At 44.4% G+C, this 24,801-nt stretch overlaps 1 protein-coding gene across 1 annotated transcript in view; it reads left to right on the plus strand.

Moving 5' to 3' along the window:
* Positions 1-24,801, plus strand: part of HS6ST1 (heparan sulfate 6-O-sulfotransferase 1) — a 102,467-nt gene that overhangs the window by 43,604 nt on the left and 34,062 nt on the right. Inside the window, exon 2 of the mRNA XM_017826175.1 lies at positions 24,298-24,337. Coding sequence (XP_017681664.1) covers positions 24,298-24,337 — 40 coding nt within the window. The remainder of the gene's footprint in view (positions 1-24,297; positions 24,338-24,801) is intronic.

The following is a 24,801-nucleotide window of genomic DNA, read 5'->3' on the forward strand; positions in this document are numbered from 1 at the left end:
CTACCCTGTGGCAACACATGGCTCATTCCCTGGGCTGTCAGCAGCCTTTCCAAAGTGCTGCCCTAAAGCTGTGAGGGGGAAGAAGGGGAAGGCTCCCTCGAGCGCTCCCTCCTTGCTTATTTACTATTTCTTTGCTGCACCATTTCCACATTCTCTCGCAGATCCATCAGTAAGGATCTTTAGGAAAAAATGAGTTTCACAGTCACAGGGTCAAAGACAAAATAATTTCTTCGGGCAACATGTGGAAGAGGTGGGCTACTCCCCCTCCTGTAGGGAAGCCACCTCCCTCTTCTTCTGGGAAAGAGAAGCAAATTTTTAGCAGCCAGATTTCACCAGGTTCAGTGAGTTCACCAATGTCTGGCTACAGCAGCAGCCAAAAAGGAGTGCAAACTCCTTCATCTCCTCACTTCTTCCCGGCTCTGGCCCTAGTCAGGATTGCAAGCCTGGCAGCAGGTCAGTCTGCTCAGGCAGGAGCTGTGTGTCCTGGCTGCTGCCCTGCTGTGCTGCAAGGATGGGGAGCAGGGGGAGCCAGGGACCACCCAGGCCAGCCTTGGTCAGTTTATAAAGGAATATTCTCGTCTGCAGTCACTGAGACTACATTTGGGGCAAAGTTTTGGATGAGTCTGCGGTGGTGTGTGAACTGGTTGGGAACACATCCTGAGATGTTTGGTCACTAAGGAGGACCCATTGCAGTGCTCTTTTATGGGAAAGAAGTGCATTCAAACCCTGCCCCTGCCCCATCCCACCACCCTTCGCTGCCTGGGGTGCACGTTCAGAACCTCTGAGCTGAAATGACGACTAATGACACGCTGTCAGAGGGGCAGGCGTGGTGCTTGTCTGGCTGCCACTCCCCACACCGTGCCTGGCTGTGTGATTGGCACCTCAGGGAGTGGGTTTGCCTCACTGACTTGGAAAAAAAGGCGGGGGTGCAAATTGCACCCTGACTTGACGTGGTTTTGTACTTAAAAGCTTGATGTGCTGATGTGGCTCAAGGAGGCATCAGATGGGTGCCAGAGAAGGAGAGGCCAAGACCTCCTGTCCCAAAATGGTGAGGGGACAGCAGCGTGGCTCCTACTGGCAGCAGCATGTGGTTCAGGTGGCTCAGCTCCTCATCAGACCATGTTCACAGGGTCCATGCTGCCATCCAGTGCTGCTGGGGGAAAATGTAGTTAATCCTAAGATCCGTGGACAGAAGTTGTGTCCCCGAGTCATTACTGAGGCAGTGATAGCACCACTGGGGACTGAGTGCTGTTGTATTCATACCTGTGGGTCTGTGAACATTCAGTACTCAGCTCAGGTGCCTTCAGACCATTTAGGATTTCTCTGGGCTTTCAGCAATAGCTGACCCTTCTCAAAGTTCCTAACGTGTCAAAAGTGTGTTTGCAGTAAGCCATGCTTATATCTGAGCAAGACTGACTTTTTTGAAGGTTCTGGTGTTTGTGAAATCCAGCTTCAGTGTAAGGGAAATTCCATCTCCTGAATGCTGTATTTTTTATAGTATTAGGAAAACAAAAACCAAAGTAGTTGAGAATTCCGCCCCATGTGTTTCCCAGCTCCCACTAACTGTGTGAGGAAAACAGTTGTCCACACAGTATCTTCTAGGGGGTCATGGTTGCAAATGGATGGCATTATTATGGGAGTCTTTTCATTAAAAGCCAAAAGGACGGGATGTCTCTCCATCACCACCCCAAAGCCCTGCTTCCCCTAAAGAAAGAAAACCCAAGACCCCAGGCAAGTCAATTAAGCATTGTACAGACCTGTCAGACAGATAAGAAAGGGGCTCTTTGGCCACAGTGAGGCCAAAAGAGGGGAATGAATCCCAGAAAGTCTCTTGAGCAGATAATAAATAACCTTTATCTGGGAGGTGTGTCTGTGTGTGTTTTTTTGAGGAGATGCGATGTCAACCTCCCAGACTCGCCTTCTTTGTTGGGCGGACATTCACTTTAATTAAAAGCCTCCAAGAGAATGTTAATTGGCTTGGTTTGGGGGGGAATCATTACTTCATCCTCTCTCTCCATCCAAGCCCATGCACACACACATGCAGGAACACACATGCCTTCCTTTGCAGCAGGGAGAAGCAGCAGCAGCTGGTTCCTGGCGGGATCTCCCTTTCCCTGTGTGCCTGTTTGCATGTCACTGTTTGGCAAAGGAACAAGGAATACGTGTGGGGCTTTATTTCCTTCTTATGGAGGAGAAGCCAGGGGAAGATCTGCCAGCTCCTTCTAAGGGTTCTGCTCCAGGCAGACCCCGTGGCCCCACCTGAGAGCCCCAGAGAGGCAGAGCTCTGCAGGCAGGGCAGCAGCTCCCCCAGGACAGGGCATTATGTAGAGTGGAGCTTGGCTAATGAGCATCCTCTGCCTTTGTTCCTTTGAGCATTGTTTTCCATTAGCTTTTTTTTTTTTTTTTTGAGTTAGATCATTTTGTCCCACATTTCAGTGGGAAGCATCAAGTGAACTTGCAGAGGCATGTCAGGGTTCTCTGTGCCATAAAACCTTTGCTTAGTTTTCATCCTTTTTCTTCAGCTTTTCCAGGATGAGTAAAAGCAACCTCACCCAGCTTATATGCTGGATCCATACATGATTACAGCATAGACTAACCTCTCCCCATCCTCTGTTTTTTCTTTCCTGTTGTCACTCAGAGCAGTGAGGGCAGTTTCTCAGGAGTACCCTTTGGAAACAGCAGTGATTGGTTGTCCTGCTGTCGTATAATGTGAATCATGGTTCCAAAGTCCTATACTTTTTTCTTTCCAAGTTGTGAGCTGGTTAGATACCAGTCATCCTTGTGACTATAGCTTTTCCTAAAGCTGTGTAGCTTCAAAATACTGTGATTATTTTTTTCCTCTGTGTCTCAAACATTATCTGTTTTGACAGTTTGTAGAAACAAATTCCAAAATACAGATAATAGCTGAAATGAAAAAAACCCAGTGCCTCCCAACCTCACTGTTGTCTTCTTCTAATGAAAGCTCCGTTTTATTTCCCTTTCTATAAGTGTAAAGCAGAGGAGTTGAAGTGCACAGCAAACTCCTACCTTGAACTGCTGCTGTTAATGATTTTAATATTATTAGCACACTGAGGAAAGCGGAGTTTGGGAAAGGACATTTAAGCAATAATAAAAATAGTTTCTGCCAGGGCCAGGATCTAGATGAGAGGCACAGGAGGAAACTCAAAAGCCCTCCCTGCTGGCTGCCAGCTGTTGCCAACAGCACTGAAACCAAAAAGGTAAGAAAAAATGCGAAGCCAAATTTGAAATGAAATGTCTGGCATCCTCCTCTGGAGCTCCACAGGCAGGTAGAGGTTCCAGCACCTTCAGTATAGTGAAAACTTCCAAACAGGCACACACACAGGGGCTGCACATGTATGTATATGAACGTAAGGTCTAAGAACATACAGTTTGTAAATCATAACTGAATTTTATCTAGCGTTTTCCAAAATGTCCTTGGGTTTGAAGGTGCTTAAGCACAGTGATGTAGATTTGTACTAATTCACTCTTAATTGGCGCTAATGTACAACTTCACATCATCAGAACAACAGCACAGCATCAAACTTCAGGCTTTTTATATTGTTAACAGAGAGAGAGGCTTCTGTTTGATGAGCTTTGTGTCACCTTCCAGGGGAGTCTTTCTCTCCTTTGACTGGCTGGGAAGGCTGTACTCCCAGCACAGGCAATTGGAATAAATATCAAAATTTGGATGCTGTGCATGCAGTAGAACAGGAGTACCTGTGTTCCAAGGGCTAAGGTCTCTGCAAAGCTGAGGAGAAAAATGAAGCCTGTTCATTTCCCCAGAATTATACTTAAAAGGAGTGAAAACATGCCAGGCTCTTGGGGGAGGTAACACAGCTGCCCTGTCTTGCGTTCTGGAATGTCTTTTAAAAGTGACCTTTTCAAAGGATGTTCTTGTGCTTGAGGCTTGTACCCATTTTTGCTCCTAGGTATTCAAGCATGAGTGTGATTCTACTTGATAATTGAAAGAGTAGAGCTATTGAATTCCTAACAAGGACATCCCTTCTGAAAAATGCTTGTTAACTGTTGGAATTTTAAACTAAATATTAGAGGTTTTAAGGAACCTAAACTGAAAGGTCTTCTCTGTTACGCAGCTCTCATTCTCTTGATTCTCATGCTGTCGTAGTTTTTGGTGTGACCTTTCAGAGTAAGCAAGACATAAATCTGTATTATACATACAAAGCAGGGGAAAAACTTAGCAAAACCACAAAATCTCGGAACCCCCTATCATTTAAGCTTTGTTTATTCATCCTGCGAAGTAGAAGCCCCACGTGGTTTCTTTGGAACTTCTCAAGGTAAGACGGAGGACACTCTTGTAATTCATGCAAGATTCCCTCATGCTGTTGACTGATCATACAAGAAGTGCATGGTGACAAGACTGAAAGTCTGTAGAAGAGCTGCAGGTCTGAGCCTTCAGTAGTGCAACACATAGCACAGATGTGGTCCCCAGCTGATTGATGCTGTCTTGCTGCCAAATCTCCTCTTCACGGGCCACGTTTTATCCCATCCCTTATTTTAGTTGTAGTTTAGTCGCTATTAGCACCTGATACAAACTGTAAAACCAGGAGGTAGTGTCAGCATACAGTTAATTTTCACAAAACACTGGAATTAAGCAGCCACATGGCTACAGCTAACATTACTGTTGACAAATACCTTCTGTCTCACCCGGGTTTTTAGCCAGTTCTCCTTTAGTGCCTGTGTGAGCTACAACAAGCAGTGCAGTGATAATGCATCAGAGATAGTTGAGTGAAATCCAGAGGAGGCAACATCTTAAAATGCCGTGTAACCTGTTTGTGGAAGAATTTTAAAAATTGTGGTGGCTTTCACTCTGATCTGGACATTCAAAACAGATTCTTTTACAAAATTTGGACAAAAAAAAAGGAATCCTATAAGTGAGCATAACAAACCATTTTTCAGGCTGACAAACAGATTAAGGGAAAGGAAAAACAATGTAAGAAACTAGACTTGGGCCCACTTTTCTGGAATAAGCAGTAACCCCAGTCTCACACAGTCCCATATGTGCTGAAGTCAAACAGGCAGCTCAAAATAAGTTTTTGCGAGATCAGGCACTTTGAGTTCAGGTTATTTCTCAAGTTCCATTTGTCAGTATTCTAGTGCAGAAGCAGCACTGAAGGCAAGTTAAAGGATCTTTTTAAATTATTAGATATAGAAGGTCTGCACAAATGTAATTTTGAAAACTGATTACCTGAAAACCACAGATTACTGCTTTGTCTACTCTGGGTATGTCTTTGTGTTGTAAAACTGCCTTAGAGATTTCCGGTTTTCTTCTTTTTTTGGTCAACATGAGCATTTATTTCCAGAAACCTTGCAAATCACATCACTTCAGTTGTTTAACAACAAGGGTCTGCTGATGCACAGCTAATGAAGTGCATTAGGTTGCTAATCTCTTGCCCAATAAAGTCCTAGCTTGTAAGTCAAGTTGGCTGGAATGTTTGTAGTTCTTTCCTGGAAGCATCCCGAAACACGGCTGGGTTTGGGACAGGCAGCATCATCCGAACAAGGCATGTCTGGGGTAAGAAGAGCAGGAAAGAGTTGCTGATTGCTTTGGAGCTGCACTGACAGATGCTGCATGAGGCAGGTTTGCAGGCAGCCAGGAGAGCTGTCCTGCTCCTGGACTGAAGTCAGCCCATTTGCATCATTAAAACGAAGAAGGGAGGCAGCTTAGTGGCCTAGAACAGCTGATTTGCTGTTACAGTGGAGTGGTTGGGTGTTCATGTGGCAGGACAAAACACAGCAGTCTGTAAAAGGAATCTTTCAGCCTATGGGATGTGTCAGTGTGAGGAGGGAGGAACACTTGCAGAGTGCAGGCAGATTGCCTGGAAGCTTGCTTATGGAGAGTGGGAATGTCCAGGAACTGAGCTAGGAGATAGGCAATTTGTCATCTATTTATGCTTTTAAAAGTATATTTTTGTAAAATACGAGAGTTAACAGAAGATGATCCTAATGACTCCAGTCTGCCATTTTCTCCCTCTGTTCCTTTTAGGAGAGCCCATCAAACACCAATAATTCTAATCTTTTACAAGTACCTAATGGCTTCCTGCCAAGAAAGGTTTTAAGAAATAAATAGGAGCTCTTAATGCAGTGAATTTCAGTTTTGCCTAATCTGTGCAAATTGATGAATTAAATCCCTTTGCATCTCAAACCCACTTTGGTGATTTGCATGGTGATTATTTCAGTTTTCATAAATTTTCCCCAGTCATTTCCTGTCGTTTCTCGAGAACAGACATCTAATCTTTGCAGAAATGGGCCTGTGAAATCGTTATGTAGTGTTTAAAACTTGTCTATATGCATTGAGCTGTTGCACAGCCATAGATAATGTATGGAGATACAAGCAGGACACCAGAAAGCTCAGCTGGCCCCGTGAATGCGCCTGCAAGGTCTGTGTGTGCGTCCTCTGCAGGGAGCAGAGGCAGATTTAGAGCTGCAATGAACGTGATTCAACAAGCAGCCATTAGGTTTGGCTGCCCTGCATTTGTACAGACCGAAGGGGAGCCCGGTTGTTATGTATGAATCCTGTATTTTGTGCCTGTAAAATGTATTTTAGTAACCTACATTTTATATGTAAGATGCACGACAGTGTATTATATGGTATTGTATTATCTGTAAGACCGTGCTGCTGGCATGGAGCACAGCGAAGCAACAGCTGAACAGGTGAGCCAAGAAAGATTCTTCTGTGTTCTGTTCTTGTTCCTTGCAGTGCTTTTAAGTGAAGTTTAAATGCCTGCTTTGTTCAGTCATTGGTTGAAAAGCACCCACTAAAATGCAGGTTTTCTGCCTTCTGGGGCCTTCAAAGAGAAGTTTTGTTATGTAAGTCTGTCCTTCTCATACAGCCTCTCTCAGTATAGCACCAGCTGGAGAATATTCCTTAATCTTAGAGCTTGTGTTGTGCTCAATTTGGCACATATTGGCACAAAAGGGAGATATTCCTAATACACCTGATGTTTTGGAATACGATGCTTACAGCGTACTGTGACAGTAGATTTTTTGTTCTGGCCTCAGGAGTTATAGTCACTCGCTTGTATTGTCAGCAAAGTTTGACTAGTCTAAGATGGAGACTTGCTTCTGCAAAAATAGCTGTCAGAAGCACCAGCTATGGAATTATTTTTATGGTATCCTTAGCCTTAATGCTTTTCTTTTCCATTTGCTTTCTCATGTACTGTTTTCATGCTCATCTGGAATGACTCTTGTTTATAGAAGCAGTATATGTGTGTTTTGTGGATAAACGATTATAGAAACAAATATAGCTTTAGATATACATCATGTATGTATTTCTGTCTGTTAGTATACGCTCTTTACATGTTTATATGAATTAGGAAATACTTTAATCCCAGTTTTATGGCAAGTAGAGCATTCCAAGAAGCTAATGGTAGTTGCAAGGATGAATGAAAACTCAGTGTCAGAGACAGGATTGGAATCAGACTTCCACGCTCTCTCTGCTTTCATCAGAATTCCAGGAGATCGGCCTAGAAAGGAGAGGAGGTCATCTACTCCAGTCTGCTGCCCCCAGGCAGCATCTATTCAAAATAAACTGCTCCTCACAGGTCTTTAGCTAACTTCTTAAAACCTCTGACAGTGGAGGTTCCCAAAGTCCTGCCAGTGGTCACTGCGCCTGTGTGGAGCAACACCCAGTGAGAGGACAGGCTGTTGTGGACAAATATCCAGCTAGCAGCAGAAGGGGAGCGTGGGTTGGGTGGATGACTGGCTTTGGTGTGCATCCCTGGAGCCTTAATAGGCTCTTCCTGCGTTGAGGTGCACTGTGATACTCTGTGTTGTGGTATTTCTGAGTCTTCTCGTCTTAACAGTCTCTTGGGTATTCGTTTAAGAATTCTGAGGCTGCTTTTTTAATCTGGAAAAGGAAATGTAATAGTATAGCAGGTTGAGAGTGGGATTTGCTGGAAATTCTGCCCGTGTTTAGGGGAAGTACAGCTGAACTGCAAGGAGGAGAGAGACAGTTCCTCTGACAGGGAATATCAAAAAACATTGTGAAAAAGCAGAGGCTGGAGTTTCTATGATGTTTCTGGAGTTATCTTCTTTTGGTTAGTAAGTTGGAGCTACACAAGGTGTTTTTTATGTATGTAAGTGTATAATTCCCTTTCTGGTCCTTTGTTGGGGCAGGAGCCTGACTGACCCTATCCCATGGCACTGCACACCCCAGGAGTGCAGTAGGGGCAGTTTAACTCTGTCAGCTCCCAACTCTCCAGTTATGCAGGCTGGGATATTTCACTAACTCATTCTTTCCTTAATATATAAAATGAGGAAAAAAATAGTGCGATTCCACAAGGTTGGAGGATGTGAGGATCAAATTAGGGCATGGTTTGAAAATCTGATTATTGGTGGCTTCGCTGGTTAACAGTTCCTTTACTGCCCTCCTTTCTCCCTGTCTCCCACAGCTGCTGGCTCCAGGGTTGCATACTGAACCGGATCAGGAGAGCAGTCAGGGCTCCCTTCTTTGCTGGTTATTTTTAACTTGGCTCAGTTGCTTGATGGAGCCCAGCATTCAGCTCCATGAAGCAGTTGTTCTGACACTGCTGGAGTGAGTGCTTTGGGGGTGGAAAAGAGCCGTGCAGGGCAAGGAGGGATGGCAGGAGCTACTTCAGTTGACCTTGCTGCCAAAAGAAATGTAGATCATTCTTGCACCTGAATGCAGCGCAGCCGAGAAGTGCTGCAGAAGTGCTGCCCGGAAAACGCCGGTGCACCGGCTCCCTCTTCACCATTTAGACTCGTTACAGAGAGAAGAAGAATAGTTTTCCCTGTAGTCCACAAGCAGAGCGTTTCCTCTTTGGCACAAAGAAACCCTTTTAAGAACATCAGCTGAGCTATTACAGTGATGAGAATGCATGTAGGTCAAAATGGTCATTAATTTGCATGTCCTCGTTCATCTGTGTCTCTCCTGCCTTTCCCAGTTACTGTCCACCAAGTTGTGTCAGGGTTTGTTTTTTAATATAGATATTTGTTGCCTAGGGACTGGATTAGGAGTGCCCCAGTTTATGTCGTGTTCTGATCAGTCTCTAGGTAGAAACATCTATCAAGGCTGGACATGAGACTGTGACCTTGGAAGGAGAGCGTGGCTGTTCATTATCTTTCCCCTGAGCTGAGTCTCCCTCCCCACGTGTCTAATCCTAGAGTTTGCGTATCTTCCATAGAAGAGATTCCATCTGGCCTTTGAAGTCACCTCAAAAATATTTACAGAGGACAAGTCAACTCTTTCATAGAGTGGGTGTTGCATGTGCTCAGAATCAAAGTGTAAATTACATCTTTCTAAATGCGTGCACCTACTCTTGAGTGTCAGAGCTGCTCCAGAAATACATACCAGTCGTGAAGCTTTCTATTACCATTAGGAAGGAGCTAAATGTCAATTTAGAGTAAGATCTTTGTAAGCCTTATATATGAGGAGGCTTTTTCCACCTGTGATGTCCTTGCCAATGTTTATAATACCACAGTATCCAGCAATTATACTGAAAGATTGGAGTCTACCCATAAGTAATTTGCAACACTGAGTGCTGTAGAGGTATCCTGAATATTCCTAAGGAGGAGAATGTTGTGTACAAGGGCATTTTGAACTGGACTTCTCAATTTGCAAGAAAGAAATGCAAGTTAATGATACATTCCCACTGCAAATCTTTGCAGTATTTTAAAGCTCACCCTTCTCTATGGTTGCTACCCACCAGTCCAAGACAAAGAGGAAAGAGGTTACAAAAATGTGACTTTTGCAACTGTGGAAAAGGATATTATGTCTCTGTATATGAGATCCACCAGAGTGTTACGCAGTCTATTCCCAGCAAAGCATGAAACTTGCAGTATGAACGTGAAGAGTATTTTATCTTTCATAGGCAATTACATAAAAGTGGCTCTTCAGCTGGGACTTCTATTGGGACAGCCTGAATTTCCACTCTCATCGTGGTTTTGGTGATGAAAGCTGTACCCCTGCAGAGTGATTTGAGAGAGAACAAGTTAGGGATGAGCGAGACCCCAGAAAAGCACTCTGCGCTGAGCTGGGAGTCGGGCTGTTGGGATGCAGGCCCGTGTTCCTACGGAGCTGCAGGAGGAGTTTTGGGCAGGATAAATGCAACTTGTAGGGAACATTCTCTCATGCTTCCTCTCACGATTATTATCCAGATTCATAATTAGCTTAGTGCAGCTTCTAACTTGATAGCAGAGTGGATTTTCTTGTGGTTGAAACAGTGCTCTGTCCTTCTGTCAGTGCATCTGACTGTGAGCTATTGCTTAGTGTCTTTTGAGAGATTTCCCCAGTTTAGCTGCTTAAAAGCACTTCTTTAGGAGGCTGCAGGATTTCACAGGGCCATTTGTCTGGCATTTCTCAAACAGTTTGCTTCCTGTTGATAGCAAACCGATGTAAAAATGCCAGAGTTGTAATAAACTATGTCCACTCTGTGCACTGCAGATTGGCTTTAGATTTGTCTAAAAGTCACTGGGGCTGTGCACCAAGTACATATTTTTTCCTACTCTTTTTATTATTTTATAGAGCAAAGGGCAAAGCCAGACTGAAGGTCAGTTTATTTCTTCCAGCAGAAAGGTGGTGTGTCCTTTTTGTGTTTGCCAGTGTTTAGTTAGGGGATAAACAGACAGGAGGACTGGCTTGCCCAAAAGGCAGTCGGATCCTCCAAAACTATTTTGGCGAGAAGTCGGCAGGCAGGGACTGAAGCAGAAGCACACTGCTCCTGCCTGCTGGCATTTGCCTAGGACATAAACATGGGAAGTAATAAACTTGTCTCAAGGGTCCGTCTGTAAATGCCTAATGCTGGAAAATGCAAAAATTATACATATGAGCATAGATTAGAGCTGTTCTTGACTTCTTTGGCCAAATGGTTTTGTAAGGCCAACAATACAGCTATGGGGAAAATTGGCCTGAGAGAACAAACAGCACAGCAGTTTGTGGTGCTGTGCCTGGAGCTGGTCCTGGAGGTGAGCAAGGGAGTGATGCTCCTCATGCAAAAGTTTGTCTCCACTCTTTAGAGTCTACTTTGAAGTTCACGGATAGGGATGCAAATGAGAAGGAGAATACAGAATTGAAACAGGATTGTACTGAGGGTATGTAATCATAGGTCACCCAGTCAATTTTTTGCTCAGGAGAACAGGGTGAAATACCTGCAGTAAATATACCGGTGAATAACTAGACACTGCTGGCGGATCCTTGGGCACTAGAATTGTGCACCTGGAGTATACACAGGAGCTGTGAGGCAGAAACCACCCTTAAAATCAGAAGCAAAATAACCCAAACTAATGGAGGGCTTCATGGAGGTAGAGCCTGTATCAGCTGGTCTGGGGCCCCAGGCAGAAATTTCTTTGTGACATGTTCAGAAATGCTTTTGCTGTGCCGTGTTGGATGTTGAGGTGAGGGACTGCCTTCACTGTGTGTTTGTGCTGTGCATCCCAGCTGCAGCACCTGGGCATGGAGGAAGCCATGCAGTAATTATCAAGGACCAAATGTTCCACAAGGAGGTGGTTACACTGCTGCATTCCCTTTTTCCTGGGGGAATAAATATATTGTGGTGGTGGAAGATAAAAATAGTCCTCAGTCACAGACTTGGCAAGCATCCGTGTGTGTGGTAAGCATTCTACGTTGAGGATAAATAATGAAACCATTTATGCTTCTTTCTTGGTAACAGTTTAATACCAGAAGGCCCTGCTGACGTTGCAGTCTGGCAGTGAAGGCCAGAGCCAAAGCTAAGTCCCAAATGTTTTCCATGGATGTTGCTTAGCGGAGCAGGGCCGCTGTGTTAGCGAGTTCTCAGGTTCTCCACAGCTCCTTCTGTGAAAGCAGCCCTGGAGGAGCTTTAGTCCTTCAGAATGCCAAGGCAGGGCTTCCTGAGACAGAGCAGTTCTGGAGAAGGTGGGGGACAGCCTCACTGGGTCAAGCCACATCCAGCTGTTCCTAGTGCTAGTTAGAAACGCTGCTCAGGGATGGCCAGGAGTGTGTCAGGCATGTAGGATACCTACTCCTAAAATCCTCCCAGCCACCAAGAGTAGTTTTGATCCTTCTTTTTACTCTTTCTGTTTTCAGGGGGAAGATGACTTTTTGTAGATTCTTGTGCAGTCCTCCCTTATTTACAAAGAAAATATTGGACCCTTATCAATTTTTCATGGAAACAAGACAGGAAGGCTTTGAATTTTGCATACGGGTCGGGCTAAAAGGGCAACATCATGATGCATTTTAATACATGCATTTTGAGTTTCTTTTAACGAAAAATATCAAGTAAGCAAGTTAAAAGGGTGCCAGGGCTACTTCTGAAGCTTGCAAGATAGATAAAAGCAAATAATTTAAAACATTTCATTAAAAATGAACTCAGAAGTTTTTTGAAGCTCAACATTTTGTTCTGCAAGCTCAGCATATTCATTAACCTCCCCCAGAAGATTGCTGAACAGCTGGATCCAATTTCTGAAAAGATAATCATAAAGAAATTAGATTAATAGTCTTCAAGTGGAGCAGTTGGGGATCAGCTCTTTTATATGTAACATGTTGTTAGCTGTTTTCCATGTGAAGATGGTTACTGCAGTCCCAAAAGGAATGAGGCCATATCTCAATGATACAGATATCAGTTCTCCTGGACTGTGAACACAGCAAGGCACAGATAAGCAAGATTGCTGCTGGCTCCTTTTTCTCCTTTTCTGTCTCCCTATTCTGAACCCATCACCTCCATGACAGCTATTCAGTATTTGCTGCAAGGGAATCAGTGCCCTTTCAGAATCAAATACAGGACATTGTTGACATATCAATCAGTTCGAAAAGGCTCCTGCTGTCCCACATGAAGATTAAGTGCCTTTATCTGGTGCTTTATTGTAATACAGAGAGGTAAATGTAAAGGATGTCCCTCCAAAGGCACAGCCACAAATGAAGTACCATTGGTACTGGCTTTGCCCTCACTGATTTACCTGATAAAACTCTGTGAGAGTTCAGCAGTAGCTGAACTGGGCCAGGACACATCTGAGTCCCCTCAGGCTGTCTTGTCCTCATTCTCATTTTTCCCTTGCTTTGAGCAAGTCTCCCAAGAAAAGCTGCACATTTTCTCCTGTTCTACTGTCAGTACCAACCACCTTTGTGGAAACCCAAAAACCTCTCTGGCCCCTGCTCCCACAGCACATCTTTCCAACAAACAGCTCCTGTAGGGATATGCATGTCCCTGCACAGCCCACTGCTGCTCTCACATCCCTGTACTCAGTCTAAACAAGTGGAAGACAGCTGTGCCTCATGCTCTCAGCCTCTCCCTGGCAGTCTCCAAATAATGCACCCTCACTGAAAATGTGCCACAGCTTTACTTGCATGCGGCAAAGTCATTCAAAGGAAGCAAATACTGGTCTGAATGCAAATATAGGGCCCATATCAGTGATGTCCCCACTCTGTTCATGTTCTAGGAGCTTTCTCTCAGGGACAAGCCAACTAAATTATAATTGTAAGGCAGGAATTGAAGCACATTCATTTTTGCACAGGGTTGGCACATCCTGCAGCCACCTGCTTGCTTTCTGCTTTGCTTCTTAGTTTGCTCATTCCCTGACCCATGAGTTTATTCCCATTCATGCAAATAGATGCAGAATAACCTGGCAAACCTTAGGGCTTGATTTTCCTGACTAGGTGACCAGAAACAACTTGCAGTTGTTTGCAGTGTGATTCCCAGGCAGTTTACCAGCAGTCTCTTTTTAAAAAGTCCATCATCACCAGCTTTCACTCATCCTTCTGTGCTCTAGAATTAGCAAAATGATATACCAGTTCTTACCCACCCACATTCAGTCATTCCCTGGGCAAATGTATATCCTTATGTGACTGCACAGGTTTTAGGGATAAACTGCTACATTACACCTTTAGGTGACATCCTGTTGATGTCTTGGCTGCCAGATGCTCCTAAGTGGGTGGGTTTGATATAGGACATCCCAGAGTGCCCACCAGTGTTGGTGTGTGCCAGTCCTTGGGCCAGGGCTGTGGAACACCAGCTCCAGCACTGCCCACTACCTGTGCACCTGCACAGGCACATTCTCCCAGTTCAGTGCTCCATCCTTGGCAGCAAATGGCTTAAGCACATGCCTGAAGTTAAAGATCTGCTTAAAGTCTTCCTACCCCAAGTGGGAAATGGTCTGGGCTCAGCTCAAGTGTTGCTCTGAGTCAGGGTTGAGAGAATTCACTTTTTGGTGTGTCCCCTACTGGTCTCATGGCCAGAGGTTGCCTCATTTTGAGGAAAATGTGGAGCAGAATAGGCCATGCCTGACTTTTGTCAGTGCTGGAAGCCGGCCAGATCTCTAAAAGTGTTAGTCTTTTTCTTTGCAGCCTGAAAGGACTATTTGAATAGACTGACAGAGCTAGGTAAAGAGGCAGAAGAGTTGTTTGTTTTCCTTTTTTACTCAAACTTTCAGTATGTGCTTAAAAGGTGACACTCTTGTCTGGTATTTTCAGTTTAGACAGAAAGTGGTTGTTTCTTGGGTTGAAAAATTGAATTCCAGAAAGAAATAATGCTTCTGGCAGAGCAGCCTGCATTCCAGGGCATGATTTCATCTGGTAACTAGTCCAAGAGAGTCAATATTGGCTGATATGACCACGACTGCATGTATTTCTCATTAATTTTCATCAAAACTTGCCAGAAAATCCATGTTTTGGTGCCAGCAGATCACTCTTCCTTTCCATATATTTTTACTGTCATCATTCACTAGCCCCAAAAGTCTCTCTAAGGAAAAGAAAAAAACTGTAATGCAGCACGTTCATCTACTCTCAGTGCCTGCTGCACAGGGACAGAAAAAGGCAGATGGAAGCCCTTTAGCAAAAAATGGGAAGTTCTTTAGGCAAGTGGCTTTGGGAGTCCTTTGCAGGACCAATATTTTCTGGTACATAAGAAAACACGATTCTGAATGAGGCTCTCATTGGCTTCCGAAACACGCCGGGCTGTGAGAACTGGACAGCAGCTCTGGGCAGCAGACTCCTGACCTTTGTTAAACACTCTGTGCTCCGTGCAGCAGCCAGGTCAGGTGCACGTGTGGAAGAGCTGTGCTTCAGTCACCCCGACTGACAGAGCTGATATTGCTTTCCCACTCTGCAAAGAGATTTCCTCTTGTACCGTGCTTGCACTGCATGCCTGAGGCTGCATCCTGGGCATTGGAGGTGAAAACCTCTGTGGAGTTATTTCAGCAACGGTAGACGCCTCTCCTCCCTCTCCAAAATCCTCAGCACAGGGATTTTTTGTTCTGAGGGAACTTCTCCTGTCTTTATGGAAAGAAGAGGCCCTGGGAGTGTAGGTTGGGGCTGGGCTGGAGCTCTGGAGGTGGGTGAGTGTTTCAGCATTGGAGCTGCATTGACTAAAGAAGCAGCTCAGAGAAACTGTTGCTGCAAGTTACAGCTCAGCTTTGAACAGGCACCTTGTCCTGCTAGGGTATTTCTTCTGTCTTCTTTCTTCTTTTGTGAAGGAAACAGCTGTGAGTGATCCATAAACGAAAATTATATTCACAAGCATTTTACAAACGGGCGGATGGGAGATAAATATGTATATATTTGTTTAATTATTGACTACACTGAGTTCACCTGCAAAAAGTAGAGCTTTTTTTGCTATGTATTGTACACAGGGGAGAGTCATGTCCAGTAAATTGAGTTGGAATAGTTCAAATATGCACAAGAATCAAGAACTAGTATGTGTGATCATAGCATTATCTCTAATTGGAGGCTTTTCAAATAGTACCACTGTAGAGTTTTTCCTTATATCTCAGCTACTGAGATTGCAGTCTCACCTTGGACACCCCCTATAGTGAGGAAGGAATGTTTTTAAGATTTGGGACTTATTGTACCATCAAAGCTGTGACTGTGTGCAGACATGTCTGTAGGTGGAGGGTCCTAACTCATTCCATACTTGGCCTGGCACTGTTGTAAGTGGTGCACACATGGGTGTGCAAAGAGAAGACAGAGGGGGAAATGGATCTGCCCAAATTCTCGCTGAAATCTGTGTAGTAGAGTAACATGAGGGAAAACCCCCCAGTCACTGCTCATGCACCCCTGTCTCCAGTGGTGTGGGTAGGCCCATCATCCAGCTGATCAGATTTTATCTGTTCCCTGGTCTGTTAAACTAAGAGGTTTTGAGAGCTAAGTGGCAAAGCTCCTTCATACCAAATCTGTTATCAGCAGTGTTGCTGTCATCACCTGTACTGCAAACTCAGCTCCACAGGCACCCTCTGTGAGGCCAATGGGCAGCAGAGGCAGGAGCAGCAGGGCAGGCAAGCTTTGGGGGATGCTCTGCTGCCCCTCTCCCCTCCAGCTGCACACTTTGCTCTGTCTTTGGGTAGTTTTCTGTCCTTTAACGAGGATTCCAGAGGCAGGGACATAGAAGAAGGCTACAGCATTTGTAAATCACAGAGCTGCAAGTGTTGAAGAAAGACTCCCCAAAGAGAAAGTTCCATGGCGTCCTGCAGACCCAGGAAATTTGGATGGTGTTAAAAAAAAAAAAGCAGCCCTCTTTCCCCCCCATTTTCTCCCTGACATTTCCACTTAGCAACAGAAGACAAAGTTACATGAAGTGAAATGATTGTTGTGATTTATCTGGCACCTGGATGGACTAGGTGCTTTGCAAAACATGTAAAGTACCAGCTTCAACTGCTTCCAGCCTAACGAGATGCATGAGATGTGACAAGCTCTGTAGCCCAGAGGATGTGCTGCAGGGACGGTCCAGGTGGGGAAAGAGGGGTAGCTGGAAAGTAGTTCAGTGCTGTCAGGAATTCCTGTCTGCCAGAAATGAATCCCTGGAGAGGGGGCTCATTGCAACTGTCTGCAGCAGCCTAAGCCTGCAGGTGGGAAGAACAAAAGTAGGTGAAAGCCAACTTCTTTTTCTCTCAGTCAGGTGTGATGCAGAGTGGTTTGGCCTGACTCTCAGCAATGATGCTGAACCCAGGACAGCACTACCTGGCCCTCAAACCCCTGTCGACTTTTTTCAAAATACAGTCTCTTATTCTGCTACACGTTGGCAAAGCCACATCAGTCCCACCATGCTGGCTCCAGCCCCAAATTCCTGTCAGTGCTTTCCTACGTACTTATTTTAGCTTTTCTTGAAACTATTGTATGGCAGAACTCCCTGTGATAGTGGCTTTTGTCAGAGCCCTTGTGAGCAAAGGTCAGGCACTGCAGTAGGTCAGGTTTGTGTTTGATCTTTGCTGCACCAGTGCTGCCCTTGGGCTCAAACCTGCAGAGTCCTCTTGAAGACAATGTTTGTCTTTCTGTTTCTCAAAATATAAGGGGTTTGTAGGACCAGCTTTGCTATTTGTAGATTGCTTCAGCATTCATTTAGCTTGTATAATCATGGGCTCTACTGAAACACCAAAATTAGAGGAGATGTCAAGTGAACAGTCTCAGGAAGGGGCCAGAATATGTGTGGAAGACTCGCCAAATCAGTGAACGTGAGGCTCAAACTGAGCATTAGCCCTGTTGGCTCCATATCTCTAGTAGTGCTTTTTTTTCCCATTTATTTGTGATCATTCTGAAACTAATTTGGAAGGTAATGATTTAATACTGTCAGAAAGCATACAGAAGGGGAGGAAAGGCCTCCCTAATTGTGTTTTGACATTTTTTGACATCAGCAATTCTTTTGAAGGAAAGAGAAAAAAAGAAACAAAACAAAATCTGTTCAATCAAGATTTTTCTGCTTTTTGTTCTCTTTGGCTGAGAAAAATCAGGTTGCAGAGGAGCTGGTACTGCAGAACCAAAGCTTGCCTCCCAAGCAGCAGATTTTGTGAACTCCATTTCCATCTAAAAGCAGTTTCACAGAATTTGCTCTCCTGTAAAATGAATGTTTGCTCTGTAAGTGATACAGCACTTCAGCTTTCCCAGCACTTCAGAGCTTTGGAGCTTTGCACCGTCTCAGTGACTTCACAGACCTGAAGGCTTGCTTGATACCTGGGCCTGTCTGAATGCTCTGTACCCATCACTGGGTAAATAACTTGGTGACTGGAATAGCACGGCTGTGGTTTGTAGGGATAAAAACCCTGGCTGAAAGAGGCTGTTGGATCGGCTCTTGAGGGGGGCTGCAGCAAAACTCACGCAGCTTCTTCAAGACGGAAGACTTGCTGCGTAGTTGTTTCTCTTATTAGCATTTAAGATAAGTTTCAGTGGTATTTTCTGAATATCAAACCCAAACTGTGCCAATAAGATCCCCAACTGATGACAGAATTTACCAAGTGTGTAGTCTCCCACACTTGGAAAGCATTCCCTGGAGTTTGACTTCACACAGGAGACATGTAAGGCCAATAGCAGGTCTAACGCCTAAAGCAGGATTCATTTTTAAATCCCAGTTTGTTGGGCTTTCTGTTGTGTCTTCATTGATTTTGAAAGGAAAATAGAGCATTTGTAACCTTTTCTTAGAGTTACCTACCAAACCTTTGGACCAATATTATGTTCCTGCTCTGTAACAGAGGAAATCCTGTTTTGCTAGGATGAGGCACTGCAAAAAGGGACAGAAATGGTTAAATCCCAAATCTTTGTGGGGAGTACAGTTTGTTCTCCCTCCTGCTGCCCTGCTGGAGTTGGTGGTCCTATGTCAGTATCTTTAGGGAAGGATCCAAAGGCACCATCTCTCTTCCCTCCATGTCAGTGGAGGGAACTCCTCTGAGCTCCTTGCAGGGAAGCGTTACAGAAGCCTCTGAGTGAGCCACAGGGACATCTTGGTAGGTGCCACCACAAAGTCGGTTCTTCTCATCCTCCTCCAGCCTAAAGGGCTCTCAGCACAGATTTCTTTCCTGTAGCTGTTCAGGATATTTTTTTCTGCTGCCTGGTAAGCTTTAACACTACTTCTTTCTTGAATTTGGCAGGTAAATGAGAGCACAAGCTTCCAAAGTTTTTTTTTATGAATTACATTAAAATGTCTAAATTTCCAAATGACCAATAAAACCTGAAATCTCCTGGGAGACCTAGGGGTTTTCCCTAGGATTAGCCCCAAATGAAAGGGACATTACTGTTTGAATATTTCCTACGTATATTCTAGATATCTTTTAAAATTTTGATTGAAAGTTAAGTGTAGAAATTGTTTTGAAGGGCCTTTCTGCTTAGTTGTCAAGAAAGTAAGTTGAAAGGAATGAGTGACTGAATTTGAGCAAAACAGAGTTTGCTAATAAGCTGAGTAGTTTTCTGAACCCCAGGAACTACAATCACACCCTATTTCCCCCCATGTCTGTGGCAAGGCATCCCAATCCTGGCAGTCAAAATCAATGAGCATATTTTGCACATTAATTTGCCAGTGAAAGAGATCCTGTGAATGAAGTTATTCAGCCACATGGCTGTTTCCAGAGCACTGTCTGCATCACGTGTATCACGTGTACACCTGAGTTTCCAAACGTGCATAAATTATTTAAGTGGCTTGAGTTTGCCCATCCCTTGAGTTTGCCTCTGAACGTGCCACAGAGTTAAGAATCCACCATCTGAAAAACTGGATTAATATGCAACATGACACCATTTCTTAATAATTTTGCGGTTCCTTGAAAACAAAAGCATCAAGTGCAGACAATACACTCTCAAGTCATTGCTTTGCTCTGGTTAAGGCAGAACTTTAAAGCTGTATCCTGTCTTACTGTCATGAAACATAGTGAGAACTCTGTCACTCACGGGAGAACTTCCTTCTGAAGTTTGAATGTCTTTGTTGTTTGTTTTTTGGAGGTTGTTTTCTTGTTGCTGGTTTTTAATGGTAGTCCTTTCATTTCTTTTATGTTTAAGGATCTGTACTTTGCTGGCAGTCCCACTGGTCTGTGAGGAGCTCACTTCAGCAATGTGCAGCTTTCTCTTTGTTGAATACAAACAAACAGTGCTTCAGTGCATTGATGGTGGAGGGATATTCCAGGAAAAGGGGCTGGGGTAGGCTTCTTGTATGATTATCGAGCAGAGAACTTCTCTTACTCTCCCGTTCAGACCTTAAGAACAATTTGCCATTTATAAGATTCCAGAAATTATTGTCCAGGGAGAGACAAAACTCTCACTTGTACAGCTGGCGTGCCAGGGCACATCGAAGCACTTTTCTCCTGCAGGCACATTCTTAAGCATTCTCCTTTCCCTGCCCAAAGCCAACCACCAGGATCCATCCTGCTGTAATTTCCAAGACCGCTCTTTCATGCTTCCTGCTGCAGCCCTGAATGAGATGTCTCATGGAGCAATCCAGCCTTTGAAGGATGGCACGCAGAAGCTTAGGAAGAAGTTCAGTTCTGCTTCCATGCGTCTCTTCACAAAATGAGTTACTGCAAAAGGCGTTGTGATTCAGAGCTGTATTAGCAGCCAGATGTAGGAACTTTCTTTAGAAAGGCATTCTGCAGATTGATCACACCAATGCTATTACTATCAGTGGTGTGTAAAGTGTCAGCTGCAGCTGTGTTGAATTATTCATTACTTCATAAATACAGTGAGGTTTCTAAGGGCAAGGTTTTTAAGATCCATTTGAAAAGTGAAATGAAAGCCCCTGTAATTAAAAATCATTATTAAACTTCATTTATTTAACTTCATTTCAACTTTTCCCTATGTAATTATTATTAAAGTTATTCTATTTATTGATTTTCCTACTCCCTTCCCTTTCTCTGCCAGCTAATGAGAAAAAAGTGGTTTTGAATTAAGCAAATAATCTTGCTCTCTGTAGGCAATTCTTCTATGCTCTCATGTTGACCCCTGGAAAGAGATTTACTGGGTGATGCTCTTGTTTTTGCTGATAGGAGACACCGTGCCTGTTAGCACAGGGTAAAAGGAAATAAATTAAAAGGAAATCTGAGTTTTGATGTGCTTGCATCTTAGACCCTTAAAACGGTCTGTAGCTCTGGAATGACTGGAATCTGCCCTAGGCTCAGCAGGGAGTGAAGTGCAGCAGACAGAGCAGTGCTTTCTTGTTTAAGAGCGAGTGCTGGAGACAGAGTGCATGTCCAATTCCATACAAACCACATTATCTTCAGCTCATCTCTAGTAACAGTATTTCCACCAGTACCATGCCATTTGAGACAAAAAAAAGTTCCAAATCCCTTTGATACCTCAGCTGTGTTTGTGGCCATGCTCCAGTCCTCTGGGGATCAAGGCTGTGGTGTAAATACCTGCGCTGGCTCGTGTGGCAGGACCAGAGAAATGCAGTGATGATGCTTAAAATAGCCTGAACTGAGCTCCATCATGCCAAGGATCACACGTTTCCTACATCTCAGCCACTCCTTTACAGCTGTAGGGGATGATCCACCCAGCAGCAAGGATGCTCTGGGAGCAGCATGCCTGTCCCAAGGGCTCCCCGGTCTCCTCCGGCCTCTGCCAGCCATCATCAAAGGGTGGGAGCAGCCAGGGGAAGCTGTATGTGGTGGAGACACAGGCAGTGGGGAGGTCACAGCACCAGGTCTCAGCTGCCACCATGTCTTACCCTTCCCTCCCTCCCAAGCCCCTTGCCACACCCCAACTGCCCCATCCCTGCTCCACACGGGGCATCAACACCAACTGGCACCAGGAGCCTGACCGTGGGTAAGGGCCTTGCTGCTGACCTGTGTGCACCCACTCTGTGCATCTTCAATTATGGCTCCCTTAAACTTCAGTTTCTTGCCTGCCTTTTGGAATTACAGGTCTTGGCCAGTTTCTCAAGAATGCTGCAGGACTGTTTTTATGAATGTTCCTGAAGTTCCTCTGACCCTGCAGTAGGAGGTGCTCTCAAGTGTCAAAGACATCGTCACATGTGTGGTTGCCTTTGTAAGCAAACATGTTCATGCAGCTCATGTAGTGTTTGGCCTGGGAATAAAGACTAGTAATTCCATTTTGCCTTTGTGTGTACTCTTCCAGTAGTGCAGCATGGCTGGAGCCAAACTGGAGAGACACAAAGCATTGTGTGTTCACCTGGAAAATTGTATCTTTTTCTGGAGTTAGTTGTGTAGGACTCTTCTTCTGCTGATTCTGTAGTGCAGCCTTAATATTGTACCTCCAGGCATCAGAGTATCTTAGAAATAGAGAGTAAATTTCCTTGATTCCTGTGCCATGTTTCAGGCCCTGCAGCAGAGGACGTGTTCCATAGTTCATTCAGCTCCCCAGGGGGATGTGGAGCTACAGGCCCCTGCTGAGACAGAAGAAAAGATAAAGAATCTTGTGAAAGAAGTTCTCCCAAAACTTCCTGTCCCTTTCAAACACAAACTGAACCAGCAGTATTCACCCCAACCCAGAGACAAGAAACCACCTGGGGGCAGATCTCAGTGGGAGGGAAGAGCCCTCAGACCAACTCTGCCTGAACTCCAGACCTTTTGGGTTCTCCTACCTTGAAGAGCTCACTCTTCCACTTGCCATGTTGTTTTTCAACTGCTTTCCTCCATTCTTACTGCTTTCTTATCAAAGACTGAATTCACTGAATGAATTCAGTACATGGGTGAGTGTCAAGGCAATAATAGACAGCTTGTGAAGGTTTTGGGGTGAAAGTCAGACACAGTTCATGTTCCCACTTAATTCTGTGACCGTATGAAATGTATGTCTAGTTACTTGTGCCCTTGCTCATTTCTCATTCATCTTTGCTCAGTAGTTACTGAGGGGTGAGATCATAACTGGAATTCATTTTGAGCTGTGTTCTCTCCGCCCTGTTGGGTCCTTCAGCACAGTGACTTTATCCAAGATTTCATTTCCTCCCTGTCTTTTTTCATAAACAGAAAAAAGGTGGATGGAAGAATACTCTGGCAGAAATGCTCTGGCAGAAGGCTCTGGTTTTCCTCACAGCCTCTCGATGAGTGAGAGCGAGCATCATCACTGAAACTCATCTGCTGCCTGTCCCCACATGTGTCCCGTGGCTGGAGGGCCGGTCTCCCAGCACCCAGCTCAGGCCTGGGGGAGGAGAGGAGGATCATCACTGGCACAGAGCATTCCTGCCCTGTGAACTGGAGCCAACACAGAGGTGCCCAGGCAGCAGCATGTTGGGATAATTAGTTCTGGGGCAGCAGTGAGGAATCAGAGCCTCGACCCAGCTGAACCAGGTGTCTCCTTAACATATTCCTGCGAGGCTGGGATGAACAGAGTGCATGTCTTCCTCCAGCCACCGTGGTAGACACGTTAGCTGTACTTCTCCAGCACATTACAGTTGCTTTCTGTGTCTGTCTGTGGTCTTTTTTCCTACAGTATGATCTTAATTTCTCTGGAAGAACAACTCTTTATTTGTGTGCCATTTAGGGTCAAGCATTGCAGATCAAGTAGAAAAAAGCAGAAATACTTTAAGACACCATTTTGGTCAAGTTTTTTAATATTCAAGCAAACTTGATTTTACAACTCCCAGAAAAGGTTCCTCTTAGTATTAAAAAAAAAATAAATTGTAGTTTTAATTTTTATCATCACTGAAAGTGGAAAACATTATAAAAATAATTCAAACATGCCACACCAGATTCCTTATATATGCAGGCATGGGGGGACAGAGGTGATGGGAGAAAGAATTTCCCATTTGCTTTGGTTTTTTCCTTTATTCCCAGACACTCATGTAAAACCTTTTGCCACAGTGTTGGAGCACTTATTATGAGGCAGCTGAAGGACTTGAGCTTTCTTCCTGCTTCCTTCCGTCAGTAGTACTGGAAACCTTTCAGTCTCACTGATGAATTCCCCAGGAAATACAGAATTTCTAGCTTTAGAACAGTCTTTCTTTCTTTTCTTGCAAGTAATTATTCCCCTTCCCTTTTGATCCCTTCTTTGCACCAAACTTGTGTTGGTTTATGGATTTTTGTTGTAGCATTAACAGGTCTCCAAAGCCTTTTCCATGGTCTGTGCTGGAAGTAGGCTGCTAAGAGAAGGGCTGGATGATAGAACTGTGCCTGGGGCTCTGGGATAACCTGGCAAATGCAGAGGGCTGGGCTGGTACCACCAGGAACTGGAGCTTTGCCAAGGGGTTAATGCTGCTGAGTGTGTGCAAACAGAGGTATTGATACATACCCTGCCTTTGCTCTCTGTCTGCACCCAGTACTTCTGCTGGAATGGTGTGTCTGTGTTAAATTCCATAGTGCATAAAAGATCTTCCTATTACTCCTTTGATGACAGCACATCAGTGTCATGAAGGAATGCTGGTAAAAGATTATTTGCATAAATCTCTGAAATCTTTATCCACTGACAAAAGCACTTTGTGTCACTCTATTCCATTTGCCCCATTGTTTTTACTTTATCATTTGCTTGGAGAAAGCAAACTAAATTTAATTAAACTATCTTCTTTTTTCCTGTTTAGCTCATTGTGAAATACAAATCTAACTGTGTTTTTTCTCTCTTTTTCTTTCCTTTTCCCTTTTGACCTGGATTTGTCTTTTGGTGGCTTTGATATCACTGTGTGATCCTATCTGCTTCACTACTTTAAAGGTAAGATTATAATTTCCTCAGTGACTATTATACATCTTACAGCAGGTATAGAAATATAACTTGAAAGCCAGATGGGGAAGATGTTGGTAAGGAGGCAAAATAATTAGTGGCCATTCAAGTGCCACTAATGTGCAAGAAGTCCAATTAAGAAGAACATTTGATATTTTGTCTTCCCTAACCACTGGCTGTTAGGGATTCTCCCAGCAGAGGAGGCTGGGTTTTCCTGGGCAGCCCCCCAGCAGTGTGTTGGACAGGGCTCTTTCTCCTGCTGCTTCCCAGCTCTGCCAGCACTCCCATGAATACAGCTTAGAGAGGGCTTTGGAGCTTGGAGCAGGAAATCTGTCCAGGACTGCAAGGAGCAAGACAAGATCACTTAATGTTTCCCTTCACACAGGAGTTCCAGAGAATTTCCACTGTCAGAGGAGGCTCAGTAGTTTAAAGATCACATATATTGGCCTGTTTAAATGATAATTGAGAGGGGGGATGCCAGTCAAGATCAGAATACACAG

This window comes from Lepidothrix coronata, unplaced genomic scaffold (assembly GCF_001604755.1).
Source record: "Lepidothrix coronata isolate B3197 unplaced genomic scaffold, Lepidothrix_coronata-1.0 Scaffold125, whole genome shotgun sequence".
In the NCBI taxonomy this organism is placed as follows: domain Eukaryota; kingdom Metazoa; phylum Chordata; class Aves; order Passeriformes; family Pipridae; genus Lepidothrix; species Lepidothrix coronata.